Source organism: Oncorhynchus mykiss, chromosome 12 (genome assembly GCF_057628025.1).
Source record: "Oncorhynchus mykiss isolate SJ-2025 chromosome 12, ASM5762802v1, whole genome shotgun sequence".
Lineage (NCBI taxonomy): Eukaryota > Metazoa > Chordata > Actinopteri > Salmoniformes > Salmonidae > Oncorhynchus > Oncorhynchus mykiss.
The window spans coordinates 47,443,191-47,470,297 of record NC_143033.1 but is presented as its reverse complement, the minus strand read 5'-3'; the positions used below and the strand labels follow the sequence as shown (position 1 = coordinate 47,470,297).

Below are 27,107 nucleotides of genomic sequence, written 5' to 3'. Positions count from 1 at the left end.
TAACACACACTTAGTATTACTTACTTAGCGACAGCATACATATCTCCCTGGCATATTACATAATTAATGCAGCAGCAGCATTTGTATGCGGCAGGTAGCCTAGTGGTTAGAGCGTTGGGCCAGTAACTGATCGAATCCCCGATCTGACAATGTAAAAATCTGTCATTCTGCCCCTGGACAAGGCAGTTAACCCACTGTTCCTAGGCCGTCATTGGACTCCCCTTGTTGTGCTCACTTGAACAGGAAGGTGACGCTGCGGTCCTTCTTGTGGGAGTGGGAAGATTTTGTCATCAAAGTCAGGCATTCTCTGGATTTATGATGCTTTCAAGACAACTGAAAACTCGGAAGTAACAAGGTCGAATCATGACATTAGTGATCTTCAGGACGAAGCTCGAGATAGAGGCCCGACTTGGATGACAGTTCAAAACGTATTTTTCCAGTCAGCAATTTTTTTCAGAGTTGTTAGTTGTCTTATTCTAAAACGGATTAACAAAAAAAAATGCCCTCATCAATCTATACACAATACCCCATAAAGAGAAACAGGTTTTTGAAAATGTTGCACATTTAATAAAAATATTTTTTAAATTACATAAGTATTCAGACCCCTTGCAATGAGACTCGAAATTGAGCTCAGGTGCATCCTGTTTCCATTGCTCACCCTTGAGATGTTTCTATAATTTTATTGGTGTACACCTGTGGTAAATTCAATTGATTGGACAGGATTTGGAACGGCACTCACCTGTTTATATAAGGTCCCACAGTTGACAGGACAAGTCAGAGCAAAAACCAAGCCATGAGGTCGAAGGAATTGTCCATAGAGCCCAGAGACAGGATTGGTTTGTGGCAAATCTGGAGAAGGGTACCAAAACCTTTCTTCAGCGTTGAAGGTCCCCGAGAACATCATCCAGGCTGTATCACAACTGGTCGTGATTGGGAGTCCCATAGGGCGGCGCACAATAGGGGGAAAGGGGGATACGTAGTCAGTTGTACATCTGAAATGTCTCTTCCGCATTTAACCCGACCCCTCTGAATCAGAGAGGTTCAACACCCTGACCTTGACTACCTGAAATTTTGACCTTTGACCCTAGATGTCATTTATTTTACCACCTCTTTCATATGAGCCCATAAGTTTTGTATGGAACATTTTGGGGTCCCCTTTTACCAAGGTATTGCCTCTCGAGGCGAGAACCCCTAAAATGTTATAATTCATTTTTGGTCGTAGGCGAAAAGTTTTTATATTTTCTCGAGACTAATTGGATTCCGAACGCGCAGATATCAAATTTATACCCGTCGGTTACAATGACAACGTCTCGCCTTGTTTCTCACCAGTTCTCACCAGTTCTCACCAAAAATCCTATTCTCAATTATTTATTTCCAATTGGAATTTTGAAAAAAAAACGTTTTACTGTAATAGGCCATCCTCTCAAATGAGCAAGGCCTGATTTTTTTTTTTGAAAAATTGGCCTGAATTGAACGTACAGCCAAAACGAGCCAGTTTTGAGGGTGCATAGAGCCATAACCCAGTTAACTGCTTTGCTCAGGGGCAGAACAACAGATTTTTAAAATATTTTTATGTACATATTCTTATTAATTCCTTTACACTTGTGTGTATAAGGTAGTTGTTGTGAAATTGTTAGGTTAGATTACTTGTTAGATATTACTGCATGGTCGGAACTAGAAGCACAAGCATTTCGCTACACTCGCAATAACATCTGCTAACCATGTGAATGTGACAAATAAAATTTGATTTGAGGAGTGGCTTCGGTAGAAGTATCTGAATGTCCTTGAGTGGCCCAGCCAGAGCTCCCCATTCAACATGACAGCGCTTGAGAGGATCTGCAGAGAATAATGGGAGAAACTCCTGAAATACAGGTGTGCCATACATATCCAAGAAGACTCAAGGCTGTAATCGCTACCAAAGGTGCTTCAACAAAGTACTAAGTAAAGGTTCTGAATACTTTTGTAAATTTCAGTTTTCTCTTTAAAAATAAAACTGTTTTTGCTTTGTCAATATGGAGTAATGTGTGTAGATTTATAAATGGGGAAAACAACCATTTTGTCCATTTAAGAACAAGGCTGTAACATAACAATGTGGAAAACGTGAAGGGATCTAAATACTTTCTGAATGCACTGTGTATATACAGTGGGGAGAACAAGTATTTGATACACTGCTGATTTTGCAGGTTTTCCAACTTACAAAGCATGTAGAGGCCTGTAATTTTTTATCATAGGTACACTTCAACTGTGAGAGATGGAATCTAAAACAAAAATCCATAAAATCACATTGTATGATTTTGAAGTAATTAATTTGCATTTTATTGCATGACATAAGTATTTGATCACCTACCAACCAGTAAGAATTCCGGCTCTCACAGACCTGTTCGTTTTTCTTTAAGAATCCCTCCTGTTCTCCACTCATTACCTGTATTAACTGCACCTGTTTAAACTTGTTACCTGTATAAAAGACACCTGTCCACACACTCAATCAAACAGACTCCAACCTTTCCACAATGGCCAAGACCAGAGAGCTGTGTAAGGACATCAGGGCTACATTGTAGACCTGCACAAGGCTGGGATGGGCTACAGGACAATAGGCAAGCAGCTTTGTGAGAAGGCAACAACAGTTGGCGCAATTATTAGAAAATTGAAAAAGTTCAAGATGACGGTCAATCACCCTCGGTCTGGGGCTCCATGCAAGATCTCACCTCGTGGGGCATCAATGATCATGAGGAAGGTGAGGGATCAGCCCAGAACTACACGGCAGGACCTGGTCAATGACCTGAAGAGAGCTGGGACCACCGTCTCTAAGAAAACCATTAGTAACACACTATGCCGTCATGGATTAAAATCCTGCAGCGCACGCAAGGTCCCCCTGCTCAAGCCAGCGCATGTACAGACCCGTCCAGATGCCAATGACCATCTGGATGATCCAGAGGAGGAATGGAAGAAGGTAATGTGGTCTGATGAGACAAAAATAGCCTTTTGGTCTAAACTCCACTCGCCGTGTTTGGAGGAAGAAGAAGGATGAGTACAATCCCAAGAACACCATCCCAACCGCGAAGCATGGAGGTGGAAACATCATTCTTTGGGGATGCTTTTCTGCAAAGGGGACAGGACGACTGCACGTATTGAGGGGAGGATGGATGGGGCCATGTATCGCGAGATCTTGGCCAACAACCTCCTTCCCTGAGTAAGAGCATTGAAGATGGGTCGTGGCTGGGTCTTCCAGCATGACAACAACCCGAAGCACACAGCCAGGGCAACCTAAGGAGTGGCTCCGTAAGAAGCATCTCAAGATCCTGGAGTGGCCTAGCCAGTCTCCAGACCTGAAACCAATAGACCATCTTTGGAGGGAGCTGAAAGTCCGTATTGCCCAGCGACAGCCCCGAAACCTGAAGGATCTGGAGAAGGTCTGTATGGAGGAGTGGGCCAAAATCCCTGCTGCAGTGTGTGCAAACCTGGTCAAGAACTACAGGAAATGTATGATCTCTGTAATTGCAAACAAAGGTTTCTGTACCAAATATTAAGTTTTGCTTTTCTGATGTATCAAATACTTATGTCATGCAATAAAATGCAAATTAATTACCTAAAAATCATACAATGTGATTTTCTGGATTTTTGTTTTAGATTCCGTCTCTCACAGTTGAAGTGAACCTATGATAAAAATTACAGGCCTCTACATGCTTTGTAGGTGGGAAAACCTTCACAATCGGCAGTGTATCAAATACTTGTTCTCCCCACTATCTAATATATATACATATATACATACATACATACATACATACATACAAGTCAAAAGTTTGGACACACCGACTCATTAGTGTTTTTCTTTCTCCAAAACAATTAAATATATATTTGAGATTATTCAAAGCAGCCACCCTTTGCCTTGATGACAGCTTTGCACACACTTTGCATTCTCTCATCCAGCTTCACCTGTAATGCTTTTGCAATGGTCTTGAAGGAGTTCCCACATGCCAATCACTTGTTGGCTGCTTTTTCCTTCAATCTGCAGGCCAACTCATCCCAAACCATCTCAATTGGGTTGAGGTCGGTGATTGTAGAGGCCAGGTCATCTGATGCAGCATTCCATCACTCTTATTCTTGGTCAAATAGCCCTTACACAGCCTGGCAGTGTGTTAGTTCATTGTCCTGTTTAAAAATAAATGATAGTCCCACTAAGTGCAAACCAGTTGCCTAGTTAAATAAAAAAAAAAGTGCAAGGCAGATGGGACGATGTATCGCTGCAGAATGCTGTGGTAGCCATGCTGGCTATGTGTGCCTTGAATTGTAAATAAATCACTGAAAGTGTCACCAGCAAATCACCATCACACCACCTCTTCCATGCTAACAAACTACAATATGAATTAGCTAATAGAAATTACTATTTATAATTAATCATATCACGGGTGAGCTCATCATTGATCGAAATAATTGAGTAAAACATTCTCTAGAAATATGAAAGTATCCGACGATGAGTAGTTTCTGCATGCCTTTTTTCCCCCTCACAGAAACCAAAGATAGTAAGAGAAGACAAGATGAGTTTGGTCTGTTAATAGTATGCATGTTCAAGGGGAGGTGTCGTCCACCATCGTTCACATTCGACCATTCAATTCCGGAAGACCTAAAAAAATGAATGAACCCTTACTCACCTCATTTTGTTATGTCTTTGGTCCAACAGACGTTTACGTGAAACCCAGAATGCATTGTATGTCAACAAACATGGCTACACACATCTGGAATCATAATCAGTACAACCTTCAAAGTATTTTACACACACATGTGCCCATTACAATCTATGCAAGAATCGGAATGCATGCAAACAATGGGGAAGTGCTTGGGGAATTTTGTCCGGGTCAGAAATGTCCCAAAAATGTATTGTCCGCAAAAGTAAAAATAATAATTTTTATGTGAATGAATGAGGCGGCAGGCAGAACACACCTCAATTCAAACTGTTCTTAGAAAATAAAAACTTGTTAGAAAATAAATATACTGTTGCTTAACAATCACATTCTGGAATGGAGTGAATGTTCTAACATCACGTGCATAGCGACCGTTAGAGACATTTGGAACTCACACATGAAAGGGTTATCAAGGCAAGTCAGTTAAGAACAAATTCTTATTTACAATGATGGCCTAGGAACAGTGGGTTAACTGCCTTGTTCAGGGGCAGAACGACAGATTTTTACCCTGTCAGCTGAGCGATTCGATCTAGCAGCCTTTTGGTTACTGGCTCAACGCTCTAACCACTAGGCTACCTGCCGCCCCAAAAGTAGTGGCAGTAGTGGTTTCTTTGCAGCAATTTGACCATGAAGGCCTGATTCACACAGTCTCCTCTGAACAATTGATGTTGAGATGTGTCCGTTACTTGATCTTTGTGAAGCATTTATTTTGGCTGCAATTTCTGGTAACTCTAATGAACTTATCCTCTGCAGCAGAGGTAACTTTGGGTCCTTCCTTTCCTGTGGCAGTCCTCATGAGAGCCAGTTTCATCTTAGCGCTTGATGGTTTTTGCGACTGCACTTGAAGAAACTTTAAAAGTTCTTGACATTTTCCGTATTGACTGATCTTCATGTCTTAAAGTAATGATGGACTGTCATTTCTCTTTTCTTATGCTGGTTGAGAGAATGCCAACTGTGTGAAAAAGATGTCATCAAGGCAAAGAGTGGCTACTTTGAAGAATCTCAAATATAACACTTTTTTTTTTGTTTAATACAGGATTCCATATGTGTTATTTTACCCGTTCACTTTTGACGGGTACTGTGTGTAGGCATTATAAAAATGTTTCTATAGTTTATTTTATAGTTTAATCGAATCGAAGTTTATTGGTCGCACACACAGTTTAGCAGATGTTATAGCGGGTGCAGCTAAATGCTTCTGTTACTAGCTCCTAACAATGCAATAAAATGTCAAACAGGTGGGCCTACACAAATAATAAAAATAAAATGTTGGGACTAATCCAATTAACAACCCAAATGACACGATAACAGTAATCAAAATGCAATCTATACTTATGTAAGCTTACACTGGAAGAATTTACTCAAGATATACTAAGAATGATATTTATTTACAGCAGTAGATGCAGTATATCAGCTATGTCAAAAATCCAGTGTATAAATAAATATGTGGTGTTTAAACAGTGTCCAGTAGTATAAGCTATGTCGGGAATATAATATTTTATTACTCAGTGTGAAACGGGAAGTGTCCAGTGGTTCAATGTCGTGTGTGTGCTGATGCACCTTTACTGACTCTGTTTTCCATTGACCTCCCGTTCGCGGCCGGCTTGCGACAGAGCCTGGGTGTGAACCCAGAATCTCTGGTGGCACAGCCCTAAACCGCTGCGCCACCCGGGAGGCCCTTTTGACTCTGTTTTCAGAAGGTAGCCTAGTAAACAGTCCATGGCTCAGATGACTGCAGTCCTTAAAGGAGAAGTTTTATTTTTTACTACCAAATCTATATTTTTGATGTAAAGGGAATAAGGGTCCAGACACCTTTTTTTGTAATTTTGTATATTTTTTGAGAAACTTGCCCCAAACAGCAAATCACTTCCTCGTCCTTTGTTGTGTAGTATGTGGGCCCCGATAAAACATGAACAATGGCTTCAAAAACACCCAAATACATCCTTTTAGAAACAGCAAAGCTCTCAGTATAGTGATGTAGGTCTTTAGATGTTGTACACATGAAATTGTGTCACTCCGAACTTTATCCTCAACGTTATATTCCATTTTGTTACGACTCGAATACTAACGTCTGTTCGGATATTTGAATATTTAAATCACTGTGCCTATCCCTACAAGCAATAAAGTAAAAAATAACACTAACATAAACAAATGACTGCAAAGTAGGGCAACCATCGTTATCCCACCTGGTAAGATTTTGACGACAATTGTATTGCTTTGTGGTTGTATGTCCTAAAGGCAGCCTGTTTTGAATAGGCCACAATATCATCCCTCTGGGACCACAGAGCGGTATGGGTCCTCCGTTAGAATTCACATTCAACCTCAATCAAAATAGATTTCATATGATACATACATACACTGAGTGTACAACACGTTCGGAACACCTGATCTTTCCATTACTGACTGACAGTGAATCCAGGTGAAAGCTATGATCCCTTGTTGATCTTGTTAAATCCACTTAAATCAGTGTATATGAAGGAGGAGACAGGTTAAATAGTAGTTTTTTTTAAGCCTTGAGGCAATTGAGACATGGATTGTGTATGTGTGTGATTCAGTGGGTTAATGGGCAAGACAAAAGATGTAAGTGCCTTTGGACGGGGTATGGTAGTAGGTGCCAGGCGCACCGGTGTGAGTGTGTCAAGAACCGCAACAATGCTGGTTTAATACACACAGTTTCCCGTCGACCACCCAAAGGACATCCAGCCAACTGTGGGAAGCATTGGATTCAACATGGGCCAGCATTCCTGTGGAATGTTTTCGACACATTGTAGAGTCCATGCCCCAACAAATTGAGGCTTTTCCGAGGGCAAAAGGGGCTGTAACTCAATATTAGAAAGTTGTTCCTAATGTTTTGTACAGTCAGTGCATAATTTGTATATCATCCCTCTGGGTCCTCAGATAGAATTCACATTCAACCTCAATCACTTAAAGCCATGGCATGCAAATTACAATAACAGACGAGTTACAATGATTGAAAGGAACACTGTCACATTTAATTTCAATGACTTGCATGCACAAAGAGCCTTCCACAAATAAGATCAACGAGTCTCTCGGAATTGTTGGAAAGAGCATGTCAATGGTAACCGTGTTAGCCTTTTCCTGTCGGCTGGTGTTAGCTGGAGAGCCATGGCACGGCTTTTGTTATCCCAGTCAATCACTGCAGTCTGTTTTGGAAGGAACAGAATGTTTCTGCAAGGAATTGTTATTCTGTCATGTGTCCAGCCTGTCAGGCAGGCAGGCTGTGAACTATTTATAAGAGCTCAACCCCGGACTTCACTGTTTCCTCCTTTTCCTCGCTCCCGCCTTCATTTGTTCAAAGGCCTGGCCCGTGGCAAGGCGATTTAACTGCAAGGCGATTTTAACCGGCTCTCATAGACCTCGCTCTTTCAAAGGAAGGGGGGATTTTGCAGGTAAACATTTTCTCTCCCTTAACTTTACTCTGTTTGCCAACATCTTTTGTGCTGTGGTTTTTGTGTGGGACCTGGGTTGTCTTGAACAGATGCCAAGGCAGGTTTTCCCCATGAAAAGATGCAGCGAGTGATTGCCCCAGAGCTAAAGCACTGTAGTTTAGTTCATGGAAAGAGTGTTTGATTAGGTTGAGGTGCACTGTGAATGTCAGGCATTACTGCCAGATAAGAGCCATTGATGACTGCTTTAATGTTGCTCTGTTTCATGACCTGTGATAGATTAGAAAATGATTCCAATTGGTTGGTAAAAAATCTTCCCTTGGGATTCAATACGTGCACTGAAATTTGAGGTAAATCTCAAGTTGCCTGATGACTCAATCTAAATTCATCTGCTGCTCTGTTCACTTCATAATTCAGTTTGAGACTGCCATCGTTGAAGTCGTTTGTAGTGATGTTTAAATGAGGGGTGTTGCGCAAAACAATGTCATCAGCAATTGGATCATCAAACCAATCCAAGTATCAAAGCCAATGACACATTTTCAAAACGCTGCTTTACCTATGTGTTCTAGCCCTGGCCCAACCCATCAGCTTCTGTAACCAATCAGAACGGTTAACATCTGTCTGCGTTCTAGAAATCGTCTAGGAGGTACTAAGATCCAGACTAATTGGGGAGAAGAAAATAACGCCCGTGGGTGTGGCATAGCGTTTGGCCGAAACCAATGTTCCAATGTTGATTAATACAACTTGAAATGCTTACAGTTTAAAAAGTATTGGCGAAAAGTTATCAAATGCTGCAACGAAGCAGCTAAGGTAATAAAAAGGCTACCCAAAACGTTTGACCCAAGTTAAACAATTTAAAGGCAATACACTCAATTGGTATTTGGTAGCATGTAAACTTCTGACCCACTGGGAATGTGATGAAAGAAATAAAAGCTTAAATAATTCTCTCTACTACTATTCTGACATTTCACATTCTTATAATAAAGTGGTGATTTTATATATATATGTGTGTGTGTGTGTGTGTGTGGAGTAATCAGGAAGGTGATAGTCCAGGTGTGCCTGATGATGAGGCACAGGTGTGCATAATTATGGGTAGCCAGGGCAGATGGTTAATAAACCAGCAAAGTCGAATGCTGGAGGGGAGGAGCAGGAGTAGATGTGACAATGTCATTGTTTGACTTCCAAGTTTACTTCAAAATGATGGTTATTATATCAATATTTGCAAATAAAGGTGTTTCCACTGCCATTTCTCTCACACTTAATTTTACAGACACAAAAAGATCCTACCATGTCAAAGGAACAATTTGTACCAACATTTCCTGTTTTCATCAGCCCGGTTGTGAATTTTTTCATGCCTCAGGTAATTAATCCAAATGAAATGGTTGGATGGAAACCTGGTTACTGACTTGGCATATTCAGTCTGAAACCTGTAAACGTGTGTGTGTGTGTGTGTCCTGATGAATTGTGCTGTGTTTGTTTGCTTTGCTCTAACCATACTTAATGTAGTCAGCTGGGCCTGATGCCAAAGCACTAATGTGGAACAAAGGCCATTAGGTGGGTTGGAAATGTAAATAGAGTTAATTGCTCAGCCATAAACAAGGACATAGTGGCTTCTCTCAATGACATGGCGTTATACGCTTATAGCCAGAGAATGTTTGTGGTGGGGAGTAGACCTGGGCAATATGGGCAAAATCCATATCGCGATAAATTGCCTAATTTACTGCAATAACGACAAATAGAAAGGTTAACATTAATCGGCACCACAGTTTTATTTTTATTTTTATGATCCTTTAAACTACTACTACTACTGGTTTAATGGTTGTTGCCATTGTCCCATTAACAGTCACCGTTATTAGCAAACTTATTTCATTTCAAACCCCACATTTCTCTAATATAGGTTACTTATTGTAATGAATGATATTAATCAAATGCCTGCAATAAGTGATGTCAATGTCGATAATTTTCCTTTTATCGTCCCATCTGTAGGGAGGTTGTAAGTGTTAGCGATGGGAAAGATTGTTCATACATTTTATTTTTAAGTTGTCTAAAGTCGATCCTGTCCTGGTCAGTTTCTAGAAGACTTATAACATACTGTATTTCTCAACGGCCCTGTCTTTTCCGATTAGTGCCAATGAAACATAAAAAGCGAGGACAGGTTGCTACTTTTCTGTACTGAGATGTAGCCTGAGGCCGGAACAAAAATTCAACAGATTAACGACCTGCCCACAATGATGTACTTTTAAAGGCAATGTCCCCAATGTTTGTGGAAATTACGTTAGCTGTAAATGTTACTGCAGATGACAGCTCATGTCAATCACCTTTAGAAGTCCATCGCAGTGTTCAGGTTTTCACAAGAGTTTAGTCAGTGTTGTTTTCGAAAAGAGTAAAAAAAATGTTTTTAGTTTGAATTCAACTCTCCTTAAAGGACCCAGAGGATATTGTTGCCACTATTTCTACGGAATTTTAAATTTATTTTCTACCTCCAAAGAATGGCGAAGGCTACTTATACCTATTTTGGTTTGGGAATTTCCACGTGGAGTTGATAAACATAAACAAATGGGGCACTGACAGCTGTCAGTGTAGCTTAGCTATCTTGCTAACCTTATCTAGCTAGCTAGCTATCTTACTAACCTTATCAAGCAAGCTCATGTTATCTGCTGTTGCTGTTTTTTATTTGTTTTATTTACTAAACCGTAATCAAAATATTAGCCAGCTGGCTCTGGCTGGTTCTGGAGCTGGATTTGTCATAAGCATTGATTTAGGGAAAACTTTCCACAGATGGAAACCACTGGCCTATCTTTTACTTAGCTATCTATTGTTATCTCAAGTTTTGGCATCTTCCATAAATTGCAGCCATGATTTCGCCACAGAACAATAGAAAGAATATGATGAAGCTCCAGTAATAAAGGTTAAATAAAATAATAATAATACATTCTGAATAAATCAGTGAGTGTCACCAGCTTCACGGTGGGAACCACACATGCAGAGATCATCCGTTCTCCTACTCTGCATCTCACAAAGACAGTGGTTGGAACCTAAAATCTCAAATTTGGACTCATCAAACCAAAGGACAGATTTCCACCAGTCTAATGTCCATGGCTCGCGATTCTTGTCCCAAGCAAGTCTCTTCTTCTTATCGGTGTCCTTTAGTAGTGGTTTATTTGCAGCAATTTGACCATGAAGGGCTGATTCATGCAGTCTCCTCTGAACAGTTGATGTTGAGATGTCTGTTGCTTAAACTCTGAAGCATTTATTTTGGCTGCAATTCCTGAGGCTAGTAACTATTATGAATGTATCCTCTGCAGCAGAGGTAACTCGGAGTCTTCCATTCCTGTGTTAACTGCACCTCAGATTGCAGCCCAAATAAATGCTTCACAGAGTCAAGTAACAGACACATCTCAGCATCAACTGTTCAGACGAAGCTGCATAGAATTCAAGGCACACTTAACCAGCATGGCTACCACTGCATTCTGCAGCAATACGCCATCTCATCTGGTTTGCGCTTAGTGGGAATATCGTTTGTTTTTCAACAGGACAATGACCCAACAACACCTCCAGGCTGTGTAAGGGCTATTTGACCAAGAAGGAGAGTGATGAAGTGCTGCATCAGATGACCTGGCCTCCACAATTACCAGACCTCAACCCAATTGAGATGGTCTGGGTTGAGTTGGACCGCAGAGTGGAGGAAAATCAGCCAACAAGTGCTCAGCATATGTGGGAACTCCTTCAAGATTGTTGGAAAAGCATTCCAGTTGAAGCTGGTTGAGAGAATGCCAAGAGTGGGCAAAGCTGTCATAAAGACAAGGGTGGCTACTTTGAAGAATCTAAAATATATTTTGATTGGTTTAACACTTTTAAACAAATCACAGTTTTAATGTTGTGATGGAATAAGTAGGTGTGTCCAAACCGCTGACTGGTACTGTACATAGTCAGATTGTCTCACTGTGCCTTCAAAAAGTATTCATACCCCTTGACTTATTTCCCATTTTGTTATTACAGCCCAAATTCAAAATATATATATTTTTATCTCTCACCCTTCTACACACTACACCATAATGACAAAGTGAAAACATGTTTGTAGAGATTTTTGCAAATGTATTAAAATTAAATGCAGAGATTTCTCATTTACATAAGTATTCTTGTGAGAATCACATTTGGCAGCAATTACAACTGAGTCTTTCTGGCGAAGTCTGTGAGAGCTTTGCACACTTGGATTGTACAATATTTGCACATTATTCTCTCTTTAAATTCTTCAAGCTCTGTCAAGTTGATTGTTGATCAAATCTTGCCATAGATTTTAAGTCAAAACTCTCACTCTGCCACTCAGGAACATTCAATGTCATTTTGTTAAGCAACTCCAGCGTATATTTGGCCTTGTTTTAGGTTATTGTCATGCTGAAAGGTGAAATTGTCTCCCATTGGAAGCAGACTGAATCCGAAAAAACTCCCTAGTCAAATCAAATTGTATTTGTCACATGTGCTTAATACAACAGGTGAAACACCTTACAGTGAAATGCTTACTTACAAGCCCTTAACCAACAATGCAGTTTAAAAAAAATAGATAAGTAAAATTTAGCGAGGCTATATATAGGGGATACCGGTACGGAGTCAATGTGCGGGGAACCGGTTAGTCGAGGTAATATGTACATGTAGGTAGAGTTAAAGTGACTATGCAAGATGGTGCTGACAGAGATGGTCGTCTTGCGTCTAGTCCTTAGGAAACTATACAGTATTTTTATTTTTTATTTTACCTTTATTAAACTAGGCAAGTCAGTTAAGAACAAATTCTTATTTTCAATGATGGCCTAGGAACAGTGGGTTAACTGCCTGTTCAGGGGCAGAACGGGGATTTGAACTTGCAACCTTTCGGTTACTAGTCCAACGCTCTAACCACTAGCTACCCTGCCCAATACATTTTAAATGTATTATAAAATAAGAATTTGTTCTTAACTGACTTGCCCAGTTAAAAAAATATTTAATAAGTTTATTTTTATTTTTTTATGTGACCTGTTCAGTACATTTTTACTCCTGAATTGATTTAGGCTTGCCATAACAAAGGGGTTGAATAGTTATTGACTCAAGACATTTCAGTTTCAGCAAATTATCCAATGGATTAGTATAATTTTCTGGAGAAAAAAAATTGATGTGGAAAAACATATGTTTTCACCCACTATTTTAATTTTCTCCATGGCTCAGGTGGCCAAATGGACACAAGGCTGTTTGGCTCATCTCAGTTGCAAACAGAAATAACTTTGCAGCTGTTTCTGATTTAATAAACAATGCCATGCTGGTGGGTGGTACAGTAACATTCAAATAAAATCCAGCCCTGTAACTAAACTGTCATATCATAGGAAAAGACCGTATTCACACGGATTTGCACAAAGTGGGCAGTTCGGATTTGTCAATTCCAGACCAAATATATCATACTTTGACCAAAATGATGACTTACTGACTTATATTGTTGTACAACATCATAGCTAACTTCTGGCCATCGTCTTTCTTGGTAACAATTAAGTAACTTACTGTGATCTATTATTATTATTTTTTTTACAAATATAGCTTCTTAGCAAAATGCAATTTCTCAAGAAATAATTGTTAGGACAGTCAGAGGGGTCTGAAAGAGGGGCGTAATTGGAGGAGCATAATGGGAGAGATGTGCTTCTTGAAAAAAAAGCTGTTATTGCCAGAGACCAGAGCAAACTGATGTCACCAGGCGGTCCAAAAATTCCACCCAGCCAAACAAGCTGAAGTTTCAAGTGGTGTTTTCAAATAGCTCTTACACTAAAAGTGCATTATCATAATCTTCTAAATTTCACAGTATTATTCCAACCTCAGTGTGGAAATATACAGTATATAAAACACAGGTAAATTATGTTCTATTTGAGATTAATTTTACATGACAGCATGGGATACAGGCAATTGGAAAATTAGCTTGAAAGGTTGGTGCAGGGATTGAACCCCAGTCGACGGTGGGGAGAGGCGTAGTCCCACGTAATTTGAGCAGGGAAGCGTTACCCTTACACCAAGGGCTCTGCATCTAAGTGTGTGTTAGTATGGGAGAGCGAGGGGCCGGGAGGAGAATGAAAGAATGCATGATTATATAAACCCCCCCCTTGAGCACCTCCAACATACAACTCCCCAATGAGTGGCCCACACAGACCCTTGGTGTGTCCCAACAACATTTAGAAATTAGGAACACCGTGACATGAATATTGACATAATATAACTTTAAGTACTTAATGTAAATGAATGGGTTATTGAGCAGTTACATGTCCTCTCCTATGAGGGAAATAGTTAAATCTTTTCCACAGTGCTTATAATTCATAGTTGATAGTCTGGTAACAGTAATCAGCTGTAATGTTTGATTGCATGTGTGCCCACAGACCAGAGAACTGGGTGATTCATTAATTGGGCCTGTAATAAATAGCTGCCTCTGCTCTGCCCGCTAAGATGCACACATCTATACCATCCCAACAATAATGTGTCATCTGTTTGTTTGGAAGCAAAATAGCTCTCTTTTTAAATGCTTCATTCATCCTTTTCCATTTGAAATTATCATAATTAATGCGTTTCACCAGGGGCTGGAGATGGGTTGGTTGTTCAGCAACAAAACCTGACGCATGTGCAACTACGGGGCAAAAGAGACAGGGTTGACTTAGCTTGTTGATAACATGTAAACTATATTTTGACTCCAATGTTCATTGAAAACATAAATAAAGTTGCACAATGAGCACTTGTCTCTCAAATACACCTTTACAGTTGTTGGTTAGCTAACTAGTTAGCAATTTTTTTGCCATATTAATCAGTCCAAACACCTCAAAGCAAAGCATGGTATTAAGAACAAGGAGCTGAAATGAGCCACTTACGATTCACCACATGGCAGTTTCTTGTCATTGTTGCTAGCAATCTGACCATCCAGAAGCATAACAACACACAGCCTTCTTCCCCTTTTGAAGCGCGCATGTCGTTTTTGTGACGTTGTTAGCTAACCCGTCTAAAGCTCCCCATTTACTGGCTATTGTTGTTCTGCTAACACTAGCATGTTTGCACTCAAAGTTGTCTAATATCAAATTCAAAGAAAAAACATATTTGTGGACATGTATGAAAGCCACAGGTATACCCAATTAACATGAATTATAGGGGTTATACAGTGCTGGGTCAATATCTCTTTGATTTGATTTTCTCAGACAGGATGTAGCCTTTCATTTTCGAGGACTGAGTGTCTGGTTGTGTTTTTGCAGACCTTGTCATCAGCCCTCAAGAGATGACAGAGGCCATGTTTGGGACAGGGAATGATCAGTGGGTCTGTCCCAACGACCGGCAGCTGGCCCTTCGAGCCAAGTGAGTATGCACTCATTTCTCCCATCTCACTAAACAGGTGAAAGTGTTTTTGCAATGTCACCTGGGAAAGTTGTTTTGGTTGTGTAAAGGTTACCTGTGCCCATCAGGTGTTGAAGTCGGAAGTTCACATACACCTTAGCCAAATACATTTAAACTCAGTTTTTCACAATTCCTGACATTTAATCAGAGTAAAAATCCCCTGTCTTAGCTCAATTAGGATCACCACTTTATTTTAAGAATGTGAAATGTCAGAATAATAGTAGAGAGAAGGATTTATTTCAGTTTTTATTTATTTCATCACATTCCCAGTGGGTCAGAAGTTTACGTACACTCCATTGGTATTTGGTAGCATTGCCTTTAAATTGTTTAACTTGGGTCAAACGTTTCAGGTAGCCTTCCACAAGCTTCCCACAATAAGGTGGTTGAATTTTGGCTCATTCCTCCTGACAGATCTGGTGTAACTGAATCATGTTTGTCGGCCTCCTTGCTCGCACACGCTTTTTCAGTTCTGCCCACAAATGTTCTATAGGATTGAGGTCAGGGCTTTGTGATGGACACTCCAATGCCTTCCCTTCGTTGTCCTTAAGTCATTTTGCCAAAACTTTGGAAGTATGCTTGGGGTCATTGTCCATTTGGAAGACCCATCTACGACTAAGCTTTAACTTCTGATGTCTTGAGATGTTGCTTCAATAGATCCACACGATTTTCCTACCTCATGATGCCATCTATTTTGTGAAGTGCACCAGGCCCTCCTGCAGCAAAGCACCCCCAGAACATGATGCTGCCACCCCCGTGCTTCACGGTTGGGATGGTGTTCTTCGGCTTGCAAGCCGCCCCCTTTTTCCTCCAAACATAACGTTTCATCAGACCAGAGGACATTTCTCCAAAAAGTACGATCTTTGTCCCCATGTGCAATTGCAAACCGTAGTCTGGCTTTTTTATGGTAGTTTTGGAGCAGTGGCTTCCTCCTTGCTGAGTGGCCTTTCAGGTTTTGTACCAAAGTACGTTCATCTCTAGAAGACTAAACGCGTCTCTTTCCTGAGCGGTATGACGGCTGTGTGGTCCCATGGTGTTTATATTTGCGTATTAATGTTTGTACAGATGAACGTGGTACCATCAAGCGTTTGGAAATTGCTCCCAAGGATGAACCAGACTTGTGGAGGTCTACAATTTTTTTTCTGAGGTCTTGGCTGATTTATTATGATTTTCCCATGATGTCAAGCAATGGGGCACTGAGTTTGAAGGTAGGCCTTGAAATACATCCACAGGTACACCTCCAATTGACTCAAATTATGTCAATTAGCCTATCAGAAGCTTATAAAGCCATGATTTCATTTTCTGGAATTTTCCAAGCTGTTAAGAGGCACAGTCAACTTAGTGTGTGTAAACTTCTGACCCACTGGAATTGTGATACAGTGAATTATAAGTGATATAATCTGTCTTTAAATAATTGTTGGAAAAATTACTTGTGTCATGCACAAAGGAGATGTCCTAACCGACTTGCCAAGACTAGTTTGTTAACAATACATTTGTGAAATGGTTGAAAAATGAATTTTATTGACTCCAACCTAAGTGTATGTAAACTTACGACTTCAACTGTATATAATTTGGTAAGGTGTGCATACTTGCATAAGCATGGTTCTTCTGTTTGTCACATCACACAGGTTTAATTTTGGCCTGCACTGCCACATGTAATGAATGACACAACAGAATTGAATTGATCGACATCGTGAAGCAACTTGTTTGTTTGTGTCCCAGGCTGCAGACAGGCTGGTCGGTGCACACCTTCCGTACAGACCGACAGAGGAAAAGCCAGATGCTGGAGCAGCAGGAGGTGGAGATCATCCTTAGTGTCATCCGCAGGGCTGAGCAACTTGAGCATATTGAACAGCTCCGCATCGGGTAGGACGCACGCACATACACACACACACACACTCACACACACACACACTCACACACATATATACACCGTTGGTAATAAAACCATGACTTTCTGTTAGTGTATCTGGACTGTGAATCCATGAGCCGTCAGTGGCAGCACATAGCCAACTTTAGCCTCTGTGTCCATTCTGTAACTGTGTGTGTGTGTGTCCCAGGAGGCTGGTGGAGCGTCTGGACAACATGAAGAAGAGTGCGCTGGGGAACGGCCTGTCCCAGTGCCTGCTGTGTGGGGAGGTCCTGGGCCTCTTGGGAAACCCCTCCATCTTCTGTCAGGACTGCTGCAAGGTAAAGGTCACCACACTGCCTACTCTACTGTTGTACCATAGCAGAGGCCCAAACAGTCCTGAAAGGTTGCAGTGCCTTTGGTTTTAATCCTTAGCTCTTCCCAGCATTTGAAAGTACTGTAGGGGATAGAGCTGGGACATTAAACCGAAAATTACCTGCACTGACATTTCCTTCCTCTTATCGAACCAATTTTGCTTACGTCTGTCATTTTTGGTGTTTAGGTATTGGCACCACTTCACAACCAGAGTATGTAATTTAGTGCTGGGGGGATCAATACTAGAGGTCGACCGATTTATGATTTTTCAACACCGATACCGATTATTGGAGGACCAAAAAAAGCCCGTACCGATTAATCGGCCAATTTTTTTTATTTTTTTGTAATAATGACAATTACAACAATACTGAATGAACACTTATTTTAACTTAATATAATACATCAATAAAAATCCATTTAGCCTCAAATAAATAGTGAAACAAGTTCAATTTGGTTTAAATAATTCAAAAACAAAGTGTTGGAGAAGTAAAAGTGCAATATGTGCCATGTAAAAAAGCTAACGTTTGTGTTCCTTGCTCAGAACATGAGAACATATGAAAGTTGGTGGTTCCTTGTAACATTAGACTTCAATATTCCAAGGTAAGAGGTTTTAGATTGTAGTTAATATAGTATTTATAGGACTATTTCTTTCTACACCATTTGTATTTCATATACCTTTGACTATTGGATGTTCTTATAGGCACTTTAGTATTGCCAGTGTAACAGTATAGCTTCCGTCCCTCTCCTTGAACCAGGAACACATCGACAACAGCCACACTCGAAGCAGCATTACCCATCGCTCCACAAAAGCCGCGGCCCTTTCAGAGCAAGGGGAATAACTACTCCAAGTCTCAGAGCGAGTGACATTTGAAACGCTATTAGCGTGCACCCCGCTAACTAGCTAGCCATTTCACATCGGTTACACCAGCCATTCGGCTGATAGGCTTGAAGTCATAAACAGCGCTGTGCTTGCGAAGAGCTGCTGGCAAAACGCACAAAAGTGCTGTTTGAATGAATGCTTACGAGCCTGCTGCCGCCTACCATCGCTCAGTCAGACTGCTCTATCAAATATCAAATCATAGACTTAATTATAACATAATAACACACTGAAATACGAGGCTTTGGTGATTAATATGGTCGAATCGGGAAACTATAATTTCGAAAACAAAACGTTTATTTGAGTGAAATACGGAACCGTTGTGTATCTAATGGGTGGCATCCCTAAGTCTAAATATTCTTGTTACATTGTACAACCTTCAATGTTATGCCATAATTATGTAAAATTCTGGCAAGTTAGTTCGCAATGAGCCAGGCTGCCCAAACTGTTGCATATACCCTGACTCTGCGTGCAGTGAACGCAAAAGAAGTGACACAATTTTACCTGGTTAATATTGCTTGCTTTTTTTTCTAAATATGCGGGTTTAAAAATATATACTTCTGTGTACTGATTTTAAGAAAGGCATTGGTGTTTATGTTTAGGTACAGTCGTGCAACGATTGTGCTTTTTTCGCAAATGCGATTTTGTTAAATCATCCCCCATCGTTGCATTGATTATACGCAACGCAGGACTCGCTAGATAAACTCGTAATATCATCAACCATGTGTAGTTAACTAGTGATTGTGATTGATTGTTTTTTATAAGATAAGTTTGATGCTAGCTAGCAACTTACCTTGGCTTCTACTGCATTCGCATAACAGGCAGGCTCCTCGTGGAGTACAATGAGAGGCAGGTGGTTAGAGCGTTGGACTAGTTAACCGTACGTTTGCAAGATTGAATCCCAGAGCTGACAAGGTGAAAATCTGTCGTTCTGCCCCTGAACAAGGCAGTTAACCCACCGTTCCTAGGCCGTCATTGAAAATGAGAATGTGTTCTTAACTGACTTGCCTAGTTTAATAAAGGTGTAAAAAATAAATTAAAAAAAATCGGCGTCCAAAAATACAGATTTCCGATTGTTATGAAAACTTGAAATCGGCCCTAATTAATCGGACATTCCGATTAGTCGGTCGACCTCTAATCTATACAGTTACATATCACATTATTATTTTGGACTATACTTTGACTCCAAGTATCAATTTGTAAAAAATACTACAAATATTGCTAGTGAGTGTTAGCTAACGCTAGTCGGCTGTACCTGTGCTAGCCTGTTCTCATCTTTTTAAATAGTGAGCCAACCATGACTGATCAAAACGCATTTTTTTCATGTTCTCGTCTCTCTGCAGTAGACATATAGTGAGCAATATGTTTGGAACAATTGCAATACAATTGTAGTATCAAAACGCAATACATATAGAATTGAGAGAATCACAATACATATTGTATCGGCATCTAAGTATCATGATGAAATCGTATCATGAGGTCCCTGGCAATTCCCAGCCCTAAGGTAACTGAGATGATGCACAGGTGGAACCGTCATTTGCTGTGAATACAATCAAGTAGCCTACCAATTAAACGTTTTTGTAGGACATGACATTTACTGTAAAATATCAATTACACGTCTATCTAGCAACACTATCATATTTTGGGTTAGTAATCTAGCTAATGTGTTTTGAGTTCCCAATTCCTCTGGTGGTGAGTTATGTAGCATATAGCCTAGGCCAATATGCACAAAAAAGATGCAAGCAAATTTATCTCTAAAGAGCATAAAGAAATCTGATTATTCTGGATTCTATTTTGATATGTTGCACATCAAAATATCAATCATGAATTCCCTGAACATGTTAAATGAAATAGCTTTCTTTCTTGTCTTACTTCTTGATGGCACTGGAAAATGTTAGTCTAGACCATTTCCGCTATTGGAAAGTAACTGCATGAAAATAAAATAAATGTTGTATTTCTAGTTATCGAGCACAATGGGTCATTTTATTGTGATATAACTTTTTGTCTATATTGCCTCGCTCTAGTACGGGAGATATCTGGCCAATGTCAGTTTGTTGAAATACTCTAAAATGGGGAAGAATGAAAAGTAGACCAATGTTTCCCAACTCCTGATTAAACTAGAGCCTTGAAAATTAGATGCATTCACTACTCTTTAAAACAGCGAACCATTACAATTGCAGTATTTCCCTACAGATATTGTTTGTTTGACATATTGACCTCGAAGCCCACTGACCTTCTCCTATGATCAGTAGCTTTATCTATACTGGTCATAGCCTTTCCCAGTGTTTTCTCCAACTCCTCTGCGCTAGAGTGGCACTGGGACGTAATGAGATCAGAAGGGAAGAAATACAAAGGGGAAATGTATTCTGTGGGTCTCTGAGAGGAAAGGTAATACATTGCATTAGACTGTATTAACCATATAAGAGTGGGTTCATTCTGCTGTTCAAATAAAATTGTATTAGTCACATGCTCCGAATACAACAGGTGAACAACCTTACAGTGAAATGCTTACTTAAGAGCCCCTAACCAACAATGCAGTTTCAAAAAGTACAGATAAATATAAGAGATAAAAGTAACAAGTAATTTAAAGAGCAGCAGTAAAATAACAATAGCGAGACTATATACAGGGGTTTACCAATACAGAGTCAATGTGTGGGGGCACTGGTTATTTGAGGTAGTATGTACATGTAGGTAGCATTATTAAAGTGACTATGCAGAGATGACAACAGTGTTGCAGTGGTATAAAGTGGGGATTGGGGGCACTGCAAATAGTATGGGTAGCCATTTGACTTGAGATTCTGAAGTCTTATGGCTTGGGGATAGAAGCTGTTTATAGAAGCCTCCTGAACCTAGACTTGGCGCTCCGGTACCGCTTGCCGTGCGGTAGCAGAGAGAGCAGTCTATGACTAGGGTGACTGGAGTCTTTGTCAATTTTTAGGGCCTTCCTCTGACACCGCCTGGTAAAGAGGTCCTGGATGGCAGGAAGCTTGGCCCCAGTGATGTACTGGGCCGGTAACACTACCCTCTGTAGTGACTTGCGTTCGGCGTTCGAGCAGTTGCCATACCAGGCAGTGATGCAACCAGTCATGATGCTCTCGATGGTGCAGCTGTATAACCTTTTGAGGATCTGAGGACCCATGCCAAATCTTTTCAGTCTCCTGAGGGGGAATAGGTTTTGTCGTGCCCTCTTCACGACTGTCTTGGTGTGCTTGGACCATGTTAGTTTGTTCGTGATGTGGACACCAAGGAACTTGAAGATCGCAACCTGCTCCACTGCAGCCCCGTCTATGAGAATGGGGGCGTGCTCGGTCCTCTTTTTCCTGTAGTCCACAATCATCTCCTTTGTCTTGATCATGTTGAGGAAGAGGTTGTTGTCCTGGCACCACATGGCTAGGTCTCTGACCTCCTCCCTAAAGGCTGTCTAGTCATTGTCGGTGATCAGGCCTACCACTGTTGTGTTATCGGCAAATTTAATGATGGTGTTGGAGTCGTGCCTGGCCGTGCAGTCATGAGTGAACAGGGAGTACAGGAGGGGACTGAGCATGCACCCCTGAGGGGCCCCTGTGTTGAGGATCAGCGTGGCGGATGTGTTGTTACCTACCCTTACCACCTGGGGAAGGCCCCTCAGGAAGTTCAGGGTCCAGTTGCAGAGGGAGGTGTTTAGTCCCAGGGTCCTTAGCTATTCAATAGTGCTTATGATGTGGATTATCATCTCAAACAGATACTTACAAGAGCTCTTTCATGTCTATATCATAATAATTATTGCCAAGCAAGGTAAAATACTATAAAATGTAAACATTAGTGAATAGCAATTAAATTCACTTTTCCAACGCATGGGCTTAACTGGATAGCCAGCTTGCAGTATTCACTTTTCACCATAGGGTTGCAGCAGAGACTTCAGATGTGAATCTCTAAATCACTTACCTAAGCATGAAAGCAGGAGTGATCATGATAAACCATATAAAATAGCATACTGTTTCAAATCAAACGTGGCATACAGTTCTGGAAATACTAATTCCCCTACTAATTTCCCTGATATAGTTGCAAAAAAATGAAAAATGCTCTAGATTTGTTGACGTTGCAGAGTGCTTGGTTCTCAATGGAATGTTAATCACTGACGATAAGTTCAAAATAGTATATTCATGACCGTTTACAAACTCCTGGTCTACACTAGACTGTTTTATGTATCATTAAAGCAAATGTTGAGAGGTCAGTTTGAAGTGTGTAGGAAAGAAAAGCCAAGTAGTAAATGTAAGGCCCAGGAGAGGGCAGCACAGCCCTAAAAGACAGGCAAAGAGCAGTCTGTGTTTAGTCTCTCCTAGGAGATGGATATGTGGTCCTCATCTTCACCATCCAAACTGGGATAGACAGGTGTGGAGGCATTGATTATATTAAGTGTCCTGTCCCAAACTTAATTATAATGCTGAGTGATACTCTATGATGACAGGTTGGACTGTATAAGGCTGTGTCATAGAGCAAATGCAGGGCTATCCAGGGAATGAAGTGGACACACACACACACACTGCTATGATGTGTAAGACCCTCGGTTCACTGCAGGTGTGAGTGTGGTGGCATCTGTCTCAGTATAACACCACACACACTTTACGTCACAACGAGATTGATACACACTGTGATTTTAGACTTAAGTTTTTCTGGCAAATTCTCATATTAAAGTATATGTCCAGTGTTCCAGATTTGAATTAAATATTTACAAAACAGTAATTACACTATGAATGTAATAGATGTCCTTCCTAGCAAATTATAATTAGTTATGTTAAAGCAGCTTTTCTTTGTTTCCCTGCTTGGCCTGAGTGAAAACAGAGTTTTTTTGGCCTTATACTGATCAAGAAAAGCTAATTTGCTCTGCCAATGAGACGTGCATACGCTCGGATATTCAAGTTGGCTACTAACTCCACGTGGGGCAGGGCTGCACACACTGCCTAGCAGGCTTTCCTTTATTTTTTAATATATTTTTTTACCAAAACCGAAGTCTGTCGTCAAGTAGTATGGATGGATGGATGGATTCAGGATTTGGAAACACATGATGGAACTACTAAGGCACTTTACTGTAACGGCAATAAATGCAGACTGATTATTTTACAAGCGTGAGCCATTTATGTCCATTGCTTTGTCACTATTCCTGATATTTTCGTTGAGCTAGCTACTAGTTAGCAAGTTGTGATTGCTAGCAGCTAAGCTAGCTAGCTGGGTCATTCCTATTGTGCGGTGCCATTTCTGTCCACAGGAAAATGTCTTATTTAGTGTAAAATATGGATTCCAAAAGGCTTTAAATACAAGGTCAGGTGTCCTTTACCTTAACACCCAAATATGGATCCTGAAAGGGAATTTTATGCATTTTAAACACTTTTTGCCAGTGCGTGTAGGCGTTGTTGCCATGTCCACAGGTGTTATTTCTCAACATTCAGAAGAAATATAAGCCATAAAATTATACTATGTCTAAAATCTTCATTATTTTACAGTCTTAGTCTCTTTCATCAAAGTTTTGATTATTGTATGTATTATTTTATTTAAGATGTGTGTCCCTGATATCACTTTCCACCCTGTTTAGTTGTTGTAATTCTCCATTTAAGAAAACAATCCCCTTCCTACAATGACACCACATTCAGGAACTGTCATAATTTCTTTAGTGGGAAAACTATGGTGCAAAGATAGATAAAACAGTGTGTTTATATTTATTTGCCCATGTTTCATGTTGTTAGTCTGTATGTTCAACTCATAAGTGTCCACCCTGTTTGGCTAAATTATTTCAAAAATTAAAGAAGAGAAGTTAAATCCTGTTCAAGTGTTTACCATTATGCTATCTCAGTCTTGCTCACTCACAGCGCTATGGCTAATTTTGGCTCATAATTTCCACCCTATTAGTATTATGCACTTTGAGCTTGACCAATATGTCTTCCTGAAAGTCAAACATGTCATTTTCCTGATATAATACAACATTTATTTTATATGTCAACAACTGCTAACTAGGTTTCCTCTTAACATCCAACTCGTACTGTAGCTACAAACCACTGGATTTAAAATAGCACTGACTTTGCTAATAGCTACTTTGAAAATGTGCCTACTATGACTGAGGTATGTGGTTGCCCCACCTAGCAATCTTAAAATGAATGCACTTAACTCTGTCTGCTAAATGACTAAAATGTAAAAAAACAAAATATGATGTTTGCTGCTTTGGCTTGCTTTGGTCTTGGCTAAGCAGCTAGCTAAGTTGGCCTTGATAGCGAACGTTAGCATGCTAGCTTGCTGCTTCTAAACATCCAGCAGGCCAACTTATAAACCACATGATTTGAAATATAAGTGACTGGCGAGGTAGTTGTTGTATAGGCTTTGTCCGTTTTGCTAACACTGCCTGTGGATTGCTTGGCTTGCTAGCAGTTTGTGTGCCTTCTTGAGCCTGTGTCTCCGCTAGTCTCCTTCTCCCTACCGGAGAGTTTATATTTTTGTTTTTGAAAAAGCTGCTCGACCAATCCAGAAGGGTCTGTCCCAGCCAAGAAGGATGATGTCATTCTCCAAGCAAATTTCAAGCATTTGTTTTTAATGGTTTGTTTCAAAAACAAGTTTGAGATTTTTTTTAACTGAGTGGGTTTTGTCATTTATGCTTTGACCACAACTACAAGTAAAGGACGGGTCAACAACATTATTTGGGGATGAGCAAACATAATGAGATTTTAAAAACAGTTTAAGAAAGCTGCTTACTCAATTAAACAAATGTGAGTCCCCCACAGTAGTGCTGCATATTTCTGTCACATTTAATCTAATTCATATGTTTACATATCTAACACTTGTTGACTTTTTTAGGTATCGTCAATAAATGCCCCTAGCCCAAAGTCCAAACACAAATAGCCCAGATTTGTTAGTATGTAATTGGAAGGCAGACAGACGTCTTGGTCGCTAGGTGACACTAGTCTTCAGAAGAAGACGTGCTCTGGATGTGAAAATTGACAGGTCTACACATCCATCAGACCACGCTCTATATCTAGAGTATGAGTATAGATGAGATGGCTATAGTCAGGTGTCTTTGAGCCAATAATCCTGTAACTCAGAACATGCTTTTTGGCATAATATAGCGTTTATATTAACATTCTGTTACGAGAGACTATTGGGTCAGATGTGTCACTGTTTATTTAAGCTGATAGCAGTTGAGCGAAAATGTTTGATCTACGGAGACCCAGAAATTATTCTACCTTTATCCCTCTGTCTCTCTCTCTCCTTCTCTCATTGTCTCTCGCTGCATAATATCACTAAGCTACTTCAGGCAAGGCAATTATGGGCACTTCAGCCAAGCTCTCTCCTGCATTACATAAGGCTTGATTAAAGCTTCCTTCCTGTGACTTTTAGAACATCATAATCAACCCTGCTTCCAAACCGATTATTGAGTTAGACTCAGCAATATGACATAGATGTGGAAAGTAAACAGCATAGTGGGCCAATTTCGCCAACAAAGAGCGTTGAAGCGCGAGGCTCAACTTCTCCACTGTTTTGGCCCCGTGACTACCATGCTGTAACCGCGTGAAGCGAACCTGTGCACATGCTCAGACACTGTGTGTGACTGTGAGAGCAAAGTCTTGCAGCTCGCTCATCTCACCATCTGCTGTGATACTCAAGTAATTTCGCTCTGTCTACCTGTAAGGTGCCTTAGAACGTAATGGCGCCCATTGTAATTGTATAGCTTTTAGACTGCTGTATCCCAACAAGCTCTCTTTTTGCTGACGACTACACTAGGTGGACAGTGATGAGCTCCATATTTTGTTGTTAAGGGCATACAAACACACTATGTGGCCTAAAGTATGTGGACACCTGTTCATTTAACATCTCATTCCAAAATCACAGGCATTAATATGGAGTTGGTCCCCCTTTTGCTGCTATAACAGCCTCTACTCTTCTGGGAAGGCTTTCCACTACATGTTGGGACATTGCTACAGGGACTTGCTTCCATTCAGCCACAAGACCATTAGTGAGGTCGGGCACTGATGTTGGGCAATTAGGCCTGGCTCGCAGTTGGCGTTCCAATTCATCCAAAAGGTTTCGATGGGGTTGAGGTCGGGGCTCTGTGCAGGCCAGTCAAGGTCTTGCACACCGATCTCGACAAACCATTTCTGTATGGACCTCACTTTGTGCACTGGGGCATTTTCATGTTGAAACAAGAAAGGACTTTACCCCAAACTGTTGCAACGATGTTGGAAGCACAGAATCATCGAGAATGTCATTGAATGCTGTAGTGTTAAGATTTCCCTTCAGCCTCCCGAGTGGCGCGGTGGTCTAAGGCACTGCATCGCCGTGCTAGCTATGCCACTAGAGATCCTGGTTTGAGTCCAGGGTCTGTCGCAGCCGGCCGGGACCGGGAGACCCATGGGGCGGCGCACAATTGGCCCAGCGTCTTCCGGGTTGTCTCTCCTAGACCACAGCATTTACAGTTGACCCAGGCAGCTCTAGCAGGGCAGAAATTTGACAAACTGACTTGTCGGAAAGGTGGCATCCTATCACGGTGCCATGTTGAAAATCACTGAGCTCTTCAGTAAGACAAT

At 40.7% G+C, this 27,107-nt stretch overlaps 1 protein-coding gene across 2 annotated transcripts in view; it reads left to right on the top strand.

The window, feature by feature from the left end:
- LOC110537698 (double C2-like domain-containing protein beta) overlaps nucleotides 1-27,107 on the top strand; it is a 308,740-nt gene that overhangs the window by 1,741 nt on the left and 279,892 nt on the right. For both annotated transcript variants that reach the window (XM_021623935.3, XM_090192594.1), the window contains exons 2-4: nucleotides 15,325-15,424; nucleotides 17,183-17,326; nucleotides 17,521-17,650. In XM_021623935.3, coding sequence (XP_021479610.2) covers nucleotides 15,348-15,424; nucleotides 17,183-17,326; nucleotides 17,521-17,650 — 351 coding nt within the window. In that variant the 5' untranslated portion in view covers nucleotides 15,325-15,347. The remainder of the gene's footprint in view (nucleotides 1-15,324; nucleotides 15,425-17,182; nucleotides 17,327-17,520; nucleotides 17,651-27,107) is intronic.